The 14,915-nt window shown below is 40.4% G+C and overlaps 1 protein-coding gene across 2 annotated transcripts in view; it reads left to right on the top strand.

Annotated features, from left to right (window-relative positions):
- Positions 1 to 14,915, top strand: part of nup93 (nucleoporin 93) — a 128,042-nt gene that overhangs the window by 30,886 nt on the left and 82,241 nt on the right. For both annotated transcript variants that reach the window (XM_080187122.1, XM_080187119.1), the window contains exon 3: positions 69 to 186. In XM_080187122.1, coding sequence (XP_080043248.1) covers positions 69 to 186 — 118 coding nt within the window. The remainder of the gene's footprint in view (positions 1 to 68; positions 187 to 14,915) is intronic.

Raw genomic sequence — 14,915 nt, 5'->3', positions numbered from 1 at the left:
CAGTAATTATTGATTTGTAAGCTGTGAATACTGAGTTTCTTTTTTTCCCATTTTGTTCTTTTAAATAGGTCCATTCTGCTAGGTTCTAAAGGGTTAGACATATCCCACATCTCTCAACGATTGGAAAGTCTGAGTGCAGCTACAACTTTTGAGCCCCTCGAGCCAGTGAAGGACACTGATATACAGGTAAATGGAATTCTGCTCATGGGTTGTTAGGGGATTTTCTGGGGGGCTTCCCTCTGGTGCCATGTATTCAGCTGAACTCAGCTAATACAAAGGCTTGTGAAAGACAGTATGCAGTTAATGACATTCTTCATTTGACCAACATGCATTGAGAGAGAGACAGCAGGAGGATTCCAACTTCTTTTTGACATTACAGTGTACAATAGATTACCTTTTCGAAGGTTTGTTTCTCCCTACCAGCCTGTTATCCAAAGTGGATGATCCAATTACATTGATGCACGTTATTTACTTTGGCCAGTAGCATTCTACCTTCTAGCAGATGTGGAAATTCATTGGTCAATCGAACCCAGAGTTTCTTCCAACCACCCACCACCCCCATTGCCTCGCAACCTTACCTATGCAAATCCAGTAGGTCCAAGGGTCACATTCACCATCTTCACACCATGGGAACAGCGAGGGAGTAATTCCACCGTGCCTGCTAGCTACCATTGTCAATAAAAGCTGAGTACGTCTATTCACTGCTACCACAAGCTAAATGACTCTCCATTTTATAAGCTTGGTAGCTTGTAGCTGCAGAGTCCCTTACAGATAGTGAATGTATTCTATATCTTATTGTTTCCAAAGAGTGTGGCCTGTCTGGTTCTGCTCATTTCCCATTATGCTTTGGGGCAGGCTGCATCATGGCGAAAGCTTACACAAAAACATAAGAAATAGGAGCAGGAGTAAGCCATCTAGCCCTTCGAGCCTGCCCCACCATTCAATAAGATCATGGCTGATCTGAAGTGGATCAGTTCCACTTTCTCCCCATAACCCTTAATTCCCTTGTCTATCAGAAATCTATCTACCCATGACTTAAATATATTCAATGAGGTAGTTCTGTTTTCCTTTCTAAGCGGAAAGAATCTCTCTCCCTCTACCCTATCTAGCCTTTTCATTATCTTGTAAGTCTCTATAAGATCCCCCCTCAGCCTTCTAAACTCTAATGAGTATAGGTCTAGTCTATTTAATCTCCCTTCATAAGCTAACCCCCTTATCTCCAGTATCAGCCTGGTGAACCTTTTCTGTACTCCCTCCAAGGCCAATATATCCTTTCGCAAATAAGGGGACCAAAACTGTACACAATACTCCAGTTGCGGCCTCACCAGTACCCTGTACAGTTGCAGCAAGACCTCCCTACTTTTATATTCTATCCCCCTCGCTATAAAGGCCAACATTCCATTCACCTTCTTGATCACCTGCTGCACCTGCAGACTGAGTTTTTGCGATTCCTGCACAAGGACCCCCAGGTCCTTCTGTGCTGTAGCATGCTGCAGCTTTTCACCCTCTAAATAATAATGCCTCCAACTATTATTTCTACCAAAGTGGATAACCTCACATTTGTTAACGTTATACTCCATCTGCTTCGCCCACTCACTCAACCTATCCAGATCTCTCTGCAGACTTTCCGCACCCTCCACGCAATTTGCTTTTCCACTCATCTTTGTGACATCAGCAAATTTTGTTACCCTACACTCAGCCCCCTCCTCCGGATCGTCTATGTAAATGGTAAACAGTTGAGGCCCCAGCACCAATCCCTGCGGCACTCTACTAGTCACCAACTGCCAACCAGAAAAGCACCCATTGATTCCAACTCTCTGCTTCCCGTTAGATAACCAATCCTCAATCCACGCTAACACTTTACCCCCAACTCTGTGCGCCCTAACCTTCTGCAGCAACCTTTTGTGAGGCACCTTATCGAACGCCTTCTGGAAATCTAAAAACACCACAACCACCGGTTCCCCTCTGTCTACTGCACTAGTCACGTCTTCATAGAAATCCAATAAATTCATCAAACATGACTTCCCCTTCACGAATCTGTGCTGCGTCTGCTTGATCAAACCATTCTTTTCAAGGTGTCTTGCTATTTCTTCTTTGATGATGGATTCTAGCATTTTTCCAAGTACGGACATTAAGCTAACCGGCCTATAATTCCCTGCCTTTTGTCTGCTACCTTTTTTAAACAGCAGCGTAACATCAGCTGTTTTCCAATCCTCCAGCACTTCCCCAGAGGCCAGCAAATTTTGATAAATAATTACTAAGGCATCTGCTATTACTTCTGCCATTTCTTTCAAAACCCTGGGATACATTCCATCCAGTCCCGGGGACTTGTCTACCTTCAGTCCCATTAGTCTATCAAGCACTACCTCTCTAGTGACAGTAATTGTATTAAGGACCACTTCTCCTACCATCCCTCTTTCTTTAATATTTGGTAAGCTATTTGTGTCCTCCTCTGTGAAGACCGACACAAAAAACTTATTTAAAGTCTCAGCCATTTCCTCGTTACCCACCACTAAATCCCCCTCTCGTCCTCCAAGGGCCCAACATTCACTCTAACCAGCGTCCTCTTTATAAATTTGTAAAAACTTTTACTATCATTTTTTATATTTAGAGCTAGTTTAGCTTCATACTCTATCTTTCCTTTCTTTATCGCTTTCTTAGTCATTCTTTGTTTTTTAAATCTTTCCCAATCTTCTAATTCCCCACTATTTTTAGCCGCTGTGTACGCATCGGCTTTTAATTTAATACTCTCCTGTATTTCCTTCGATAACCACGGCTGGTTATCCTTTTTCTTACAGTCCTTCTTTACCGTCGGAATATATTTCTGCTGAGTACGAAAAAAATCTCCACTGTTCCTCAGCTGTCTACCAACCAATCTACATTAGCCAATTCTGCCCTCATCTTGTCATACTCCCCCCTGTTCAAACAGAGGACACTGGTTTGGGACCCTACTTTCTCACCCTCCATCTGCATCGGAAATTCAACCATACTATGATCACTCATCCCAAGAGGATCCCTCACAAGAAGATCCCTAATTCTACGTGCCTCGTTGCACAGTACCAGATCTAAGATAATTCACTCCCTCGTAGGTTTCATTACATATTGTTCAAGGAAACTATCCCTACAGCATTCCGAGAACTCTTCCTCAAGCCCAACCACGTCCAACTTGAGTCAACCAATCAGTACGCAGATTAAAATCCCCCATAGTTATTGCCGATCTGTTTCTGCACGCTTCAATTATTTGCTTGTTTGTAGCCCGCCCCACCTCAAAATTATTTGGGGGCCTATGAACCACACCCACCAGTGACTTTCTCCCCTTACTATTTCTTATCTTCACGCACAACGATTCCACGTTTTGCTCTTTGGACCTTATATCTTCTCTTACTACCGCCCTGATATTATTTATTAACAGAGCTACCCCCGCCTCCTTTTCCCTCCTGTCTATCCTTCCTAAATGTCTGATACCCCGGATATCCAGTTCCCAGTCCCAGTCACCCTGCAACCATGTTTCCGTAATGGCTACTAGATCATACCCATTTGTACTGATTTGTGCCATCAGCTCATTCACTTTGTTTTGAATGCCTCGTGCATTCAGATAGTGTCTTTATACCAGCCTTTATCTGGACCTCATTTGTAGAAAAGCTACTAACCCCTCTCGTGCCCCTATTCCTTTAATTAGTGGAACATCCTCAACGTTAAACTGCACACGTACCCTCTCCTTTACTTTAGGTTTTGTAATTTCCCCCACTAATTAGTTTAAAGCCCTATCTACAGTCCTAGTTATACAATTCGCCAGGACTCTGGTCCCAGCACAATTCAGACGAAGACCATCCCATCTGAACAGGTCCCATCTGCCCCAATACTGGTGTCAATGCCCCATAAATTCGAACCCATTCCTCCACACCGATCCTTGAGCCACGCATTCAGCTCCTTAATCCTATTTACCCTGCGCTAATTTGCGCGTGGTTCAAATGTCTTACAAGACATTTGAAAATGCATTTTAAATCTACAATACTTATTCAAAATTCTTTACCAATGATTATATATGTGTGTGTATACAGACAATGCCTTTGCATGATGTGTATATGTATATACATATATATAAAATGTGTGAGGCACTTTGTGATTCCTTATTGTACATACAAGGCACACTGTGATCCCTATTCTAAACTAGTCTACTTTGTTTTAATAGTCTTCAAAATCCTAGGGGTTTCTGCACCCCCTTCTACAGGCCTTGTTAGATGAAGGGTATGTGACTGAAAATAGAGTTTAAAATAGTTGCAAAATAAATTCATTTCATGAAACATTGGCAAGGAAAATGCATGGAATAGATGTACTAATAAAATCTTGTCACTTGTAAGCTGCTATAGTCAGCACTGATCGTCAACATTGGACAAATATCATCCACTCTACCTCTCCCGTTGTGGTGACAAATCTCGCTAATGTTTGCCACTTTATCCATTTCATCAGGCGAAGTACTGATAAAACATCAAATGAGAAAGAAGCTCAGGTTCAGCCCTTGAACTACGATGCCTGCCTTTTTTGATTGTGGAGCCAAAGGTTCAGTCGTTTGAACTTTGGCTCCTTTTTATGGCATTTTGTTTTTGATTTTTTTTTTAAGTACATTTCATTAATTCACCAATTACAAAGTTGGTATATTTTTTCAACTAATTTTTTTTAAGTGTAACTCTGAGATGGAGTTTTTGCTTTAAGGCAAAAGGTTTATTGAGATTGCAAAATGGTAATCTAAAGTTAGGATTCAGACTATCTCAAAAACTATAAGTTCCGTTTTTTATATTTTATGGGGTGTGGGTGGTGTTGGCTAGATGAACATTTGTAACCCATCCCTAGTTGCCCTTCAGAATGTGATGGTAAGCTGCCACCTTGAACCGCTGAAGTCCCTGAGGTGTAGGTACATCAACAGAGTTGTCAAGGATGGAATTCCAATATTTTGACCCAGCTACAGTGGAGGAACGATGATATATTTCCAAGTCAGGATAGTGAGTGACTTGGAGGGGACCTCCAGCTGGTGTTCCCAGACATCTGTCCTGCTCCTTCTAGATGGAAGTGGTTTAGAAGGTGCTGCCTGAGGAGTCTTGGTGAGTTCTTGTAGATGGTATACACAGCTACCACTATTCGTCGGTGGTGGAGGGGTTGAATATTTGGGGAAGGAGTAGCAATCAAGCAGGGCTGCTTTGTCCTGGATGGTGCTGGGTTCTTGTGTGTTGTTGGAGCTACATTCATCCAGGCAAATGGAGAGTGTTCTACCACACTTCTGACTTGTGCTTTGTGGATGGTGGATAGGCTTTTGGGGACCAACAGGATGTTGTTAATTTTAAACCTTATTTGCCATTTTCATAATGTATTCTATTTTTGATGGGCAGTTTTTTTGATTTTGACTCAATGTTGACTTTGCGTTGATGCCAGTTGCATAGGGGATAACATTGCAGCTTTGTTGCTACATGATTATCAACATAACTTCTAGAGGTTTCTTGGGCAGGTGTATGAGCAAGTTATATTTCTAAATATATTTTAGAAGATAGGGAAAATTGACAGTTTTTTAAAAATGTTGTTTGTTTAGAATATTGGTATTTGGTTTAGAATATTGTGAATTTTTTTGGCAGCTAATTTGTCACATATGTGGATTGGTGTGAAGCAACCTCAATGAAGCAGAAAACCTGAATAAAACATTTTTTTTCAGCCTTGTAGTTGCAGAGCATCGAGGCAGGGACAAGCCTCATGGAAAAGCCAAGCAATTGTAACAACATTTGAGTTCACAGAGGGTGGTGAAGATCTACATTGCCATCTTCACTTGTTCTAATTCTGTTTTTTGTTAGGATGTGTTTTTCCAGTCTGTGGTGATGAGTTATTCATACACACTGTCTTCTCATTCTGAGGGCTATTCACCTTCTCAGAGACAGATCCTGTGGTATAGTCGATTATAGGTTGAATTACTTTCCTGTATGCATGCATTTATTACATTCAGTTTGAATAGGGGTCTAAAGTGACTACTGGCTTTGGTGACCCTGGTTTCTGGAATAGTAGTGATCATTTTGGGAAGTGCTGTGAGTTACGTCATGTGGAGGTCTTTCTTGCAATTATCTGTGATATATTTATGGGTTGTTGTAATACTGTATAGCAGTTCCCTGAAACGGTGCAGCCTTTCATGAATGGGTGAGAGACAGGATTGATAAGAAATAAGGAAAATTAAGACTAAACCCCACAGTGGTGCAGTTAAAATGGAAGTGAAAGTGAGTGCTGAAATGTTGCGTGTTAATGGTAAAGAGATTGTGACTGCTGCTGGAACATTAAGGAACAGTTTTTATTGCTTTCAGTGTGCCTTTGGTTTAATTTTTTTTAAATGTGGTTCATCTAGAGCCATCTCTGCATGAGCATGGTGTGCTAATAGTGCAACCTTTTGAAGTGGCTTGGATAGAAATATGACGCAATGGACAACAATGATTTTTGGCTTATGAAAGGTATGGTCAATGGCCACAGAAGTGAGCATCTTTATAAAATATCCTAAAATGACAACACACTGATAACAGTGAATTAGGAGAGATCTACATTGATACTTCATGAATATCATTGAGCAAAAGCTGTCCTCAATACGAGGATGATCTTGAACATTGGCATTGCATTATCTAAAAGATTGATTTTACTTTATTCATTGAGGTGTGGGTGCTGCTGTTAACACCAGCATTTTATTACACATCTCCAATTGCTCTTAACTAAGTGACTTGCTAGGCCATGTCAGAGAGCAGGAAGGAGTCAACTCACGTTGCTGTGGGCCTGGTGTCATCTTTAGGTTAGAAGGGATAAGGATGGCAGATTTTCTTTTTTAAAGCACATTAGCAAAGCAGAAGGCCATTTATGACAATCACTGGTAGTTTCATGGTCATTATTACTGATCCTAGCATTTTACTTTCAGGTTTATTTCATTAAATTGAATTTATGTTCTCCAGTTGCCCTCATAGAATCTCAGAATCCCTACAGTGCAGAACATAGAACATTACAGCGCAGTACATGCCCTTCGGCCCTCGATGGTTTCGCGGGTCAGTGCAACAATCTAAAGCCCATCTAACCTACACTGTTCTAATATCATCCGTATGTTTATTCAATGACCGTTTAAATGTCCTTAATGTTGACGAGTCCACTACTGTTGCAGGCAAGGCATCCCACGCCCTTACTACTCTTGAATAAAAAACCTACTCTGACATCTGTCCTGTATCTATCTCCCCTCAATTTAAAGCCATTCGACCCATCAAGTCTGCACTTCGACAGTGTATCTTCACCAGGCTCTCTGCCTGCCCTATCCCCGTAACCCCACGTATTTGCTGTGGCTAATCCACCTAACCCACACGTCTTTAGATACTGAGGTAATTTAGCATGGCCCATGCACCTAACCTACACATCTTTAGACTGTGAGAGGAAACCGGAGTACAGGGAAGAAATCCACACAGACGTGGGGAGAATGTGCAAACTCCACACAGTCACCGAAGGCTGGAATCAAATCAGGGTTGCTGGAGCTGTAAGGCAGCTGTGCTAACCACCAGTGCTGCCCTGATGGGACTTGAGTTCATGTCTTCAGATCCCTTAGTCCATGCTGCAGGATTGCTTAGCAACATAGCTCCTATGCTAGCATCCCCATAAAAGCACCATAATTGTGATTCGAAAACAACAGTATATTGATAGCTACATTCAGTTCAATATTCTGTTTCCTTTTTTTAATTCCTGTTACTGCAGCAGCAAAGTAATATGCTGCAAAATGTGGAGCAGAATATGGCTCCTCTTATTGTTGCAGCGATGATGACCGTAATTCAGGGAAAGGCCACATCATGCTATGTCTGACATCATACTCTAAAAAGGCACCCTATCTTTCTTCCACTGGTGTTTCATAATTATACACAAATGCTCAGTTCAACACATCATTAAATTTGGACCAATTTGGTATTGTAATTTCCTTTCATTGTGGCATAATGAATTACAGCGTACTGATGTAATATCACACCTAAAACTTACCACAATCTGACTCTTCCTTAGCCAATTATGATGCAAAGGCCAATTATATATAAATGTATCTCCATAGCTTCAATAAATTAAACAGTTTGAGTGAGATAGCTTAAAAAGATAGTACAGTGCTTCCATACCATTTCTTGCATCACATAAATTGACAGGTTAATCTCGTAATTCAAATAGCTGTTGTTCAGTTTTGGGGGTGGTTGGGCTGAGGCATGGAGAAGAGTCATACAGTTGGTAGACAATGGTCAGACAGTAATAAATAAAGATGACATTTGACCTTTCTGGAAAAGCTTTCAAGCTTTTGCATTCTATAATCAGTTCTCCACTGCTTCTGAAATGGGCACTTTCCAGTTATAATCAAATTCCATTGATTAAAATTGGCAGCAATCATCTATTAAAATGTTATTGCCATTTAAGACGGTTGGGGATGCATTTCTCTGCTATTTCTAAACTGGGTACTGTTTATGCATGTTTAACCTTTGAATATCCTTACTATTGCTTGTTTAATTTTTTTCTTTAGCTAGATGTGATCTGAATTGATTCAACATTTTACTGGAGCATTGTAACTGTTGATTTTACTTAGGACACTGAATACCAATTTTCGCATGACACCCTGATCATTCTGGTGAAAATATGGCTTTTACTTGCAACCAGAGGGCAAGCAGTTTTTGATTGTGTTGATTGGCATAACTATTATTAGAAGATCATCTGTTCTTGATTGGCCAGTGAAAAGCAGCTGAATGATTTTTCCAGAGGATGGATGAGCCGGCAGGAAGCTCCAAGCAGAAATGCACCTTAAGTCAGCTGACCAGTTTGCAACCCATAATGTTGAGAAATCGGAACTGCTGTAATTTCAATTGGTGGCTGTACGATGCAGCGTGGGAGTAGCAGATGGCTTGAAATAGAGGATGCTAATGTCTACATGCTTGAAGTAGGTGGGAGGGTACAAAATATTCCCCATACGTTTTATTATTCGCTGTTTGAATTCTCTGTGCATATGTAGTAGAAGTGTGGGCACACAATCTGGATGTTCATGGAAATAATGTTTGTAAAGGATGGTATCCCTTTAAGATGTTATAACTCCCCAGTATTGTCTGCATCAATCTTTCCTGTGGAATGGAAAAATCACTCCCAGGACTGAATTCTTGATCAAAAAACAAAATGTTGTGGATGCTAAAGTTACCTGAAATAAAGAAAAATGAAGTAATGAAAATGTTAATTCTGCTCCTTCATCTACAGGTGCTGCCAAGTCTGCTAAGCATTTCCAGTGTTCCTTTTGCAAACCCCCAATCCTCCCTTTCTGTCCTTGTCAAATAAATATTTACTACCTACACTTTGCAAGACTACAGCTCAGTGCATTTCTGCTAGGAAATTTGGAGATCACAGACCTGCTTATTAGATAACATTGTTCATTCTGTCTTTATCCTGTAGAACATTGACTTGTATTTGAGATTTCTACCACTGCTGGTGAAATTTTTTTATATTTCAGAATCTCTTCACAAACATAGGTTAAGTAAAGGCTGTCTCTGGCAGTTTAAGAAAAAGCATGAGCAGTCTGATCACCTCCCATTCCTGTTCATTACAATTGAGATGCTGTTTAAATAGTTTGAACACGTAGCCTGGATTGATATATTAGCACTGCATTTTTTTTTGCAGAATGGTATTTCTGAAGTGAGACGATAAGCCAAGGTCCCGTTGACCTTTTTCCGGTGGACCTGGATTCTGTGGCTGTATTTGAAATTGCAGATGGCGTACTGGTGTGCAATCCTTGTTTATCTCTAAACTAATACTATCAAAAGTAGATTAACTGGCCATTTATTTTAATTTGGTGCTTGCAAATTGGCTGTCAGTTTTGACTACATTACAATGAGCACATTACTTGAAGTGTTTTGGGATATCTGAGGGTGTAATAAGGCATTGCATACATGTGAGTTGGTTCATGTAATACTATTGAAGTTTGAGTAAAATAAATCAGAGTTTGTTCAATGTGCTGTCCTGTTTGGCCTAGCTAAGAATTAGTAGTGTTCACTCAACCAAACCATTTAACTTGCTGGCAAACAGCCTTGAAATGTATCAGACTTCCATTGTATTTTCCTTTCTATTTTCTCACCCCATTGCCATTCACCAGTAGAAGGCATCATAGTCAAAATAATCCTAACCTCATATACATGCATTTTCAACAGGGCATCGCATGCTTTCAGAAATTTGGAACCCAGGCTGCTTTCTTCTCAGCCTGTTCCGATTCTCACTGTCTTGAAATTTTAAATATTTCTCTAACCACAGATGCCACATAATCTACTTAGTGTTCCAGCATCTTTTAGTTTTTTGTTTCAGATTTCCAGCATCCACAATAATGTGCTTTTAGAATCAACTCTTAAGTTTCTGATCCAGGCCTTCAAATCCCTTCACGTTCATGCTCCACCTTACCTATGTGGTTTCCAGTCTAGTATATCATTCCAAATGTACTTTCCTTCATAAACTCGGGAGCGCTAGAGAAATACACGTTATTGGCATTTCAATTGAAGACCCTTCATCAGAGCTGGAAGTGATTTATGAGTACTGAAGAAAATAATGAAAATAAATGACATGCAAGAGATGAGTGTTTACTAACTTCTGTCTCAAAGAAGTGCTTAATAGACTTGATTCTCTGCTGGTCTGTGAACACGTTCCAAAAAATGTGAAGATGTGAAAAAGTACTGGACAATATATGCAGAACATGTCAATTGGGCATTAGAAAGCTGGAGTGAGGTGAAACAGGTTCAAATTGAAGGGCTATTATGTGGGAGATAGATGGGAGAAATAGGAAGGTTACTTTAAATGGAATTTCATTGTGCTTTCATCTAAGCGATTTATAGATGGAATTACACAGAGAAAATGAGAACGCTCAGAAAGCTGGATACCCTGCAATAGATTTGTAAAGGAATGCGGCCTTGTTTCGTATTTTAAATACTGCAGTTGGACTGAAGCATTGCACATTCATTTGTTGTCAAATATTGAGCCTATCGATGACTCAAACCCGCACGCTGCAATTCCCCTGCATTGTCAAACAGAAACCTCAATTCCATTAGCTTGTAATCCCCCATTGAAAATGATGATACTTATCAGAACAATGAGGCTCATGTAAAATGTTTGTATTTAAGCTCAAATACTGTGTACCATTCAGCCTCCTTTTAAAAGTGGGGAAACCGTGATTTGAACTGAAGGTTGTATTTTACTGTGGGCTTATCAGTGGTTTGAAATTATAAGGCTAAATGCTGTCTGTCCCAGAAGCAGTAACTCCCAGCATCTTTCTTCTGTGGCATTATATTTTGCTTCTATTGAAATGAAGCATTTTAAAACACAATCATGCATTTGCTCCCTGCCGAGGTGTTAGTGCTGTCTCAGCATCCACCTTCTGCTAATAACCAGTTGCTGACGAAATTGTGGGAGAAAATTTGCAGACAGATGACTTTACTAAGTCATTTATTTCAGTTTTATGCTGTAGATTTCTGTAACTATTAAAAATGTAGATCTGTTCCTTGGGTTTCAATGTTTTAAGGAGCAATTTACACTCTTTGTGGACATGTTATCATCCAGTGAGGGTTCTCATTTATGCTTTTCTTTTGAGTGTGGCATCCTTCTTGTCCCAATCTTGACCTGCACAGAAAGAGCGAGCAATCTGCCATTATGTTAGTGTTGTCGTTATGTGACTGGTTTAGTAATCCAGAGGCCTGGACTAATAATACAAAGAATGCAAATTCAAATCCCACCATGGCAATTTGAATTGAGTTAGAAAATATGTATGCAAAAGTGAATATCAGTAAAAGTACCATGAAACTGTCAGATTGGTGTTAAAATTGGAAGGAGCATAATTCCTGTGGCTTGGCCTGTGTGCCACTTCAGTTTCACAGCAATGTGGTTAACTCTTAATTGCCCTCTGAAGTGGTCTTGCAAGTCACCCAGTTCTGAGATAATGTTAACCCAGTAGCTAAGCCCTGAGAATTAAGTTTTAAGAATTGCATTTTGCTGTGGTGATGTTCCTAAAATGTAATCAATACTCCAAATGAAGTCTGACCAAGGTCCTGCACAACTCATTTCGCTTTTGTATTCCCACTCAATTTAGTCCATTATCCTTTTTAATTGCTTTCTTCACCTGTGCACTGGCTTTCAATGATTTGTTTATCTGACCGTCTAAATTTCTTTGGTCCCTTCGTACTGTATAATCTCTCAATGTCCAGGAAACATTTCAAATAGTCTTTTTCAGATCCAGGTGGATGACTTGACATCTACCCCTATTGGGAGCTCCATCAGTGCATTGTTTTGCTGTCTCATCTAGTCTTGTCTGTCTCCTTTTGTAACTTACTGCTCCTATCCACAAATAGCATGGTGCCTTCTAACTTGGATATATAATTCTATTCATTTTACTAACTCATTAATATATAAGGAGAAAAGCGAAGGCTACAGTACAAATCCCTGGGGGACTCCACTTGTCACATTCCATCAATCGTAATTTATTTATTCCTAGTGTGTGTCTCCTACAGTTCAATACTGCACTTTCAGTTTTGATATGTTGTGTTGAATCTTATGGTTTCTAAAAGTCCAAAGTTATTAGACATTCTTATATCTACCATGCTGGTGACCTCAAACACAACTGAATTAATCAGAAATGGCTTTCCCCTCACAGATCCATGCTGATTTGTTGATTAACTGATACAGATACGTTGTCACCTGATAGATTAAAGTAAGTTTCTCCAACTGATATTAAATTGACAGGAGTATGATTACCTGGTTACTTTCTTTTCTCCTGTTTAAATAGTGGCATTTGCAGTTTTCCAATTCCGGAATCTAAAGAGCATTGTAAACCTGTGACTGACCCCCTCAATTTCCTCACCTTTATATTAAATTATGTCCTGGCAAATTATCTGTTTTAAGCTCGGCTATTCTCTGCACTGTCATTTTTAAAGCAACAAGTCCACTAAGTTTCTCTCCTTTATAATTATGTTTGTACTGCTGATCCACTTGAAAGCAGATATGAAGCATGGATTCTTTGGGTTGGTATGCCAGTGCTATCAGGTTACTCAGAAATTAACAATGACTTGACTGCCAGCTAACCATTGCAGATTGTAGATGAGTGTGTTAGAAAGACTTCATGATGTATAGCTTTTGCATTCTCTGCCAGTACTTTCTCAAGAGAACAGGAATAAACCTGTGTAAGTGCTTTTTTCAAAGACTACTGTGTTTTCCTAAATAGGGTCAATTACTCGGGAGCATATGTTAAGAAAGAGGGAGAAAGCTTAAAAGGGATGTAAGGGGCAAATTTTTCACATACAGGATGGTGAATGCCTGGAACGTACGGCTGTAGGAGGTGGTGGAAGCAGATTAACAATGTTCGAGACAAGTGGATAGATACATGAACAGGCAGGGAATCAAGTAAAATGGACCACATAGAGGCAAGAAAATTTTAGGTTAGAAAGGCAACTGTGTTGACACAGACTCTGGAATTTGCTGATGACACCAAGATTGGTGGAACGGCAAATTGCGCGGAGGGTGTGGAGAGTCTGCAGAAGGATCTAGATAGGCTGGGTGAATGGGCCAGGAACTGGCAAATGGAATTTAATGTTGGCAAGTGCGAGGTAGTCCACTTTGGTAGGAAGGACTATTACTTACATGGCGAAAAACTGCAGCAGGCGACGGTGCAGAGGGACTTCGGGGTCCTTGTGCATGAGTCGCAAAAACCCAGCCTGCAGGTGCAGCAGGTGGTCAGGAAGGCTAATGGGATGCTGGCCTTCATAGCGAGGGGGATTGAATATGAAAGTAGGGAGGTCTTGCTGCGGCTGTATAGGGCATTGGTGAGGCCGCAGCTGGAGTACTGTGTGCAGTTTTGGTCGCCGTACTTACGCAAGGATATTTTGGCCTTGGAGGGAGTGCAGAGGAGGTTTACTAGGCTGATACCGGAGTTGAGGGGGTTGAGCTATAAGGAGAGGCTGAATAAACTAGGCTTGTACTTGTTAGAGTTTAGAAGAATGAGGGGAGATCTCATTGAGACATATAAGATGATGAATGGGATGGATAGGATAGAGGTGGAGAGACTCTTCCCACTCAGGACAGTAGGACTAGGGGGCACAGCCTCAAGATAAAGGGGGGGCGGTTTAGAACGGAGTTGAGGAGGAACTTCTTCACTCAAAGGGTGGTGAATCTCTGGAATTCTCTGCCCGTTGAAGTGGTGGAGGCTGCCTCACTAAATATTTTTAAGACGCGGGTTGATGGGTTTTTGATAAGCAAGGGGATTAAGGGTTATGGGGAGAGGGCGGGAATGTGGAACTGAGCCACGACAGATCAACCATGATCTTATTGAATGGCGGGGCAGGCTCGAAGGGCTAGATGGCCTACTCCTGCTCCTATTTCTTATGTTCCTGTACTGTACTGTGCTGTTCTTTGTTCTCAACAAAACATCAACATTTTGCTTTATCTTTAAGAGCAAATTTTGAACTATGTTGTATTTGAAAAGTTGTATTTTAAACACCTTGCTATAATAGAGCTTTTATTTTACATTTTTCCCTCCATTTAGCCACATTAACCTGTTAAGTTTGAACTAAGTGTAGAGCTAAATTACATTCAATTGGAGAATGTGTTGTCTTGTATTGCTCTCCAGTGCTCCTTGATTATGTTTGACTGAAACTGTATCTTTCAGATCTTCCATGCAAACTTGATATTCTTTTACACTAGGGATCTTACTGGGTTTAATTCTATAAAATTGAAACACCAAAAGCCTGGCATGGGCGTTAAAAGCATTTGGGCTGATTGTGGAGTTGCAAAGAGCTGAGCTAGTTTTGAAATTGTAAAATAAGAGCAAGGGATACATGATTACTGAGGAAAATTAATACTGAAGTAAGATGTAAGTGATGAATTTGCAG

The sequence above is a fragment of the Carcharhinus amblyrhynchos genome, chromosome 4 (genome assembly GCF_965287045.1).
Source record: "Carcharhinus amblyrhynchos chromosome 4, sCarAmb.v2.hapA, whole genome shotgun sequence".
Taxonomy (NCBI): domain Eukaryota; kingdom Metazoa; phylum Chordata; class Chondrichthyes; order Carcharhiniformes; family Carcharhinidae; genus Carcharhinus; species Carcharhinus amblyrhynchos.
This window is presented reverse-complemented; position numbering and strand designations above follow the sequence as displayed.